The 4286-nt window shown below is 38.6% G+C and overlaps 1 protein-coding gene and 1 non-coding gene across 2 annotated transcripts; both read left to right on the plus strand.

The window, feature by feature from the left end:
- Positions 1–2: 2 nt before the first annotated feature.
- On the plus strand, positions 3–4280 carry Eif5 (eukaryotic translation initiation factor 5). Its single transcript, XM_031357017.1, has 8 exons — positions 3–68; positions 259–370; positions 1504–1643; positions 1938–2096; positions 2452–2613; positions 2879–3043; positions 3316–3450; positions 4087–4280. The coding sequence occupies exons 1-8, from the start codon at positions 3–5 to the stop codon at positions 4174–4176; spliced, it is 1029 nt and encodes a 342-aa protein (XP_031212877.1). The 3' UTR covers positions 4177–4280.
- LOC116081301 lies at positions 721–846 on the plus strand. Its single transcript, XR_004114805.1, has one exon. It is a non-coding gene; the product is annotated as a small nucleolar RNA SNORA28 (small nucleolar RNA).
- Positions 4281–4286: the final 6 nt, after the last annotated feature.

A 4286-nucleotide genomic window follows, 5' to 3' on the forward strand; every position in this document is an offset into this window, starting at 1 on the left:
ACATGTTGGATGGATTCATTAAAAAATTTGTTCTCTGTCCTGAGTGTGAGAATCCTGAAACAGATCTGGTGAGTGCCAGGCTACCATGAAGAAAATTGAGGTTAAACTAGTCAGTATTTTAGATGTGTTCTGGCCTTGAACTCAGAAATCCGCCTGCCTCTGCCTCCCAAGTGCTGGGATTAAAGGTGTGCACCACCACCACCCGGCACAATTTTCATCTTGCACTGTAGATGACACTTGTTTTACTTTTCTTAACAGCATGTCAATCCAAAGAAGCAAACAATAGGTAATTCTTGTAAAGCCTGTGGGTACCGAGGCATGCTTGACACACATCATAAACTCTGTACATTCATTCTCAAAAACCCACCTGGTAAGTCTTTTTAATAAATTGATAGAGTAAGAAAAGATTTATGTTACTGTATAAGTATACATTATGAGCTCTTAGTCTTAAGTGAATCTTATTGTTTGTGCCTGTGTTTTTCTGTGGCTTTGGGACTCCTGGAAATATAGATCAGGCTGCCCACTGCATCCTAAGTCCTGGGATTAAAGGCATTCACCACCACCATGCTTGGTTCTGGACTTTGATTTACAACTGACTGTAAGACATTGAAAAAATGTCCTGTTTTATATAGCAGTAAAAGTGGAAAAACTGCTAAAGCAGAGGTCTGCTGTTAAGAGTCAAGGCTTGTCTATTAAGCAACAGTGCCTTTAAAGCATTGCAAGCAACACTCTGTGGCAGATGAACAAAACTGTCTGACACAATTTGAGCTTGCTATAGCAAGAAAGTCTAACCTATTCCGGTGTTCTCTTCCTAATGAGACAAGCCGTTATATAGGCTCAAACAAACTTTTTAATTGTTGAATTGATCTGGTTTGGATGTGGGTTTTGTTTAAATTTATGGGGCAAACTACCTGATATAAACCGTCTAATCTTTAGTCCCAATATGTGTATCAGTAATGCTTCGCCTTTATAACGTGTGAAATGTAGTAGTAAATTTGATCCCTGAATTCCTTCAGAATTCTTTTGTTTTTTTTTTTCAAGGCAGGATTTCTCTGTGTACTCTCCCTGGCTATCCTGGAACTCACTTTGTAGACTAGCCTCAAACTCAAGAGATAAACTGCTGCTGCCTCCCAAGTGCTGGGATGAAAGGCATGCAGGATTGTTTTTAATTTAAGTGTGGGTGTTGTGTGTGCATGTATGTTTGCACCACATGCATGCAGTGCCCTGGAGGCCAGAGGAAGGGCATTGCATCCCCTGGAACAGGAGATTGCAGATGGTTGTGAGCCACCATATGGTTGCTGAGAATCTGAACTTCCTCCTGCAGGAATAAGTCCTCTTAATTGCTAACCAGCCACTCCCTTCAGAATTCTAAGTGGTTTTCTTTTTTTTTTTTTTTTTAATCATGTTGGCTACCTCTAAAGAGAACTATAGTGAGAGGCTGAGGTTTAAGGCTGAGAGTGATATATAAACCATAGAATTAAATTAACTCTTATTTTCCTGTAGAGAATAGTGACGTTGGTACAGGAAAGAAAGAAAAAGAAAAGAAAAATAGAAAGGGCAAGGACAAGGAAAATGGCTCTGTATCCACCAGTGAGACACCACCACCTCCACCACCAAATGAAATTAGTCCTCCACATGCTGTGGTGAGTATAGTGCTCTTAAAATAGTGTGGAAAAACCTGGTATTTGGTAAAAGTAAAATTATTTAACTTATTAGGTAGTATGTTTAATTAGAACAGTGTCCTTTTGGTTGATGGTTGATTGAACTAAACTGAATATAGAAACTGTTTTGCCTGTTTGTTAGCATTTTGGTTTTTTGTTTGCATTAATGTGAACAATAACATATTCTGAGCTGATAACATGGTTTGTGGGCATAGGTGTTTGATTCTGTCTATGACCAGCTCTTGTATCTAATGATATTGGCTTTTGTGTAAACAGGAAGAAGAGGAAGATGATGATTGGGGGGAGGATACAACTGAGGAAGCTCAAAGGCGCAGAATGGATGAAATCAGTGACCATGCAAAAGGTCTGACACTTAGCGATGATTTGGAAAGAACTGTAGAAGAGCGTGTTAACATCCTGTTTGATTTTGTTAAGGTAAGTTTGTATAGTTAACTTTTTCTCTGGCATCTTTGAATTTATTTACTTGGTGTCTTTTGTTTTCAGTCAGGGTCTCTAGCCCTGGCTTTCTTGGACTCCAGTAACCAGGCTAGCCTCAAGCTCACAGAGACCCCAAGTCTGCTGAGATTAAAGGCATGTGCTACCACACTCCTTCAGAATATTAATGGGAGGCTTGTGTTTACTTCCTTTGCTTATTCAAGAAATAAATGTACAGTGGGTGTTGAACTGTCTTTGGCAAGTGATAAATTGGGTAGAAATCTTAGAATTAGGACAGCTCCCAAGCATAGCAAAATATGCCTATATTTTATTGAAAGAATTTTTTTTTTTCCAGAAAAAGAAAGAAGAGGGCATTATTGATTCATCTGATAAAGAAATTGTGGCTGAGGCAGAAAGGCTGGATGTAAAAGCCATGGGTCCTCTTGTTTTGACAGAAGTTCTCTTTGATGAGAAGATAAGAGAGCAAATCAAGAAATACAGGCGCCACTTTCTAAGAGTAAGAGACTTTTTTAAGGTTTATTATCCATGATTGTCACCTTGGGATTATGGCTTTAAATTGCTTCAGACCATTATGTCATCCTGAAAATAGATAATCCCCACTTTACCAAGTCTGGGAGTACCTGCAAATGGTAAGGGTGTTTGCATTGGCCTTTTTGAGCCACTGATTCATAGGCTGTTCTTTTAAGGCTGTTCTTTTCTGTATGTGCTTCAATACAAAATTGTAGAACAGGTAGATGATTGTTGATGCTGTCTACCTGCAGTTTTGTCATAACAACAAAAAGGCTCAGAGGTACCTTCTTCATGGTTTGGAATGTGTGGTAGCAATGCATCAAGCTCAGCTGATCTCCAAGATTCCACATATCTTGAAGGAGATGTATGATGCAGACCTTTTAGAAGAGGAGGTCATTATCAGCTGGTCAGAAAAGGTAAGGAGCACACAAGTTGTGTTATGGCACTTCAGAAGCATCAAAATGGCTTTTGGGGCATAGGTTATGAAGAAGTTGTGTCTATACAGTAAGTTGAATTTCTGTGCTTATCTGATGCAGTTTCGAAGTTCCTTTATAGTTAAGGCAGTAGAGATTGTTTTGACAGTCTCTGTCTACTAAAGATTGGCATGACCCAAGCTTTTTAAATAGCTCATTAGTTGTACAAGTAATTTAGATTGTATTTTCACTGAAAAAATTCTGGACTTTTTTAGGCCTCTAAGAAATATGTCTCAAAAGAACTTGCCAAAGAGATTCGTGTCAAAGCAGAGCCATTTATTAAATGGTTGAAGGAAGCAGAGGAAGAATCTTCTGGTGGTGAGGAAGAAGACGAAGATGAAAATATTGAGGTAAATGCTAAAAAAAACATGTTATTGAGTACTAGGTTGGCAATGGGTATTGGAGAACTACCAGACACATACACAGGGTTTTTTGTGTGTGACTCTGGCTATCCTGTAACTCAAGAGCTGCCTGCTGTCTCTGAAGTGCTAGTTTAAGGTGTATACCACTAGTACTACCCAGCTATTTGGGGGAAGGGGATAGATTTAAGGGTAGTGGTATGACTGGGCAATTGAGGTGGTTCCAAATTTCAGTTTAAGGATACAACAAAATGGAATCTTTGGAGGAGACAGTTTTTATATGTAGTTGTAGAGCATGAGCATACTAGATAAGAAAGCATTGTCTAACCTTGAGCCCTCTTCCAGCCCTAGAAAATATATTAATTCAATTTCAGTGATGACATTCCCCTTACACATACATAGTCGGTTAAAATAAAGCCAGGTATGATGGCATACACCCTTGGATCCTAGCACTCAGGCAGAGGATCTCCTGATTTTTTTTCAGGATAATCAGGTGTTGTATAAAGAAACCCTGTCTCAAAATATCAAAATTTGGCTTGGAGGGGAGTAAAGGGAAATGAAAATACTGTAATTCTGTAATAGAAATAATAATAGTATTTATAATTATATTTATAATTATATTGCCAGGTGGTATATTCGAAGACTGCCAGTGTACCAAAAGTTGAAACTGTGAAGTCTGACAACAAGGATGATGACATTGATATTGACGCCATTTAAAAGGATGGATGCAACTTAGCTTAACAGTGTAATGCTGCAATTTTTTTTCCATTATCAGCCAGAAGTGCAACATGTATGTGCAAGAGCTAAAGTGGCTTAACATCATGCTA

The sequence above is a fragment of the Mastomys coucha genome, unplaced genomic scaffold (assembly GCF_008632895.1).
Source record: "Mastomys coucha isolate ucsf_1 unplaced genomic scaffold, UCSF_Mcou_1 pScaffold6, whole genome shotgun sequence".
Lineage (NCBI taxonomy): Eukaryota > Metazoa > Chordata > Mammalia > Rodentia > Muridae > Mastomys > Mastomys coucha.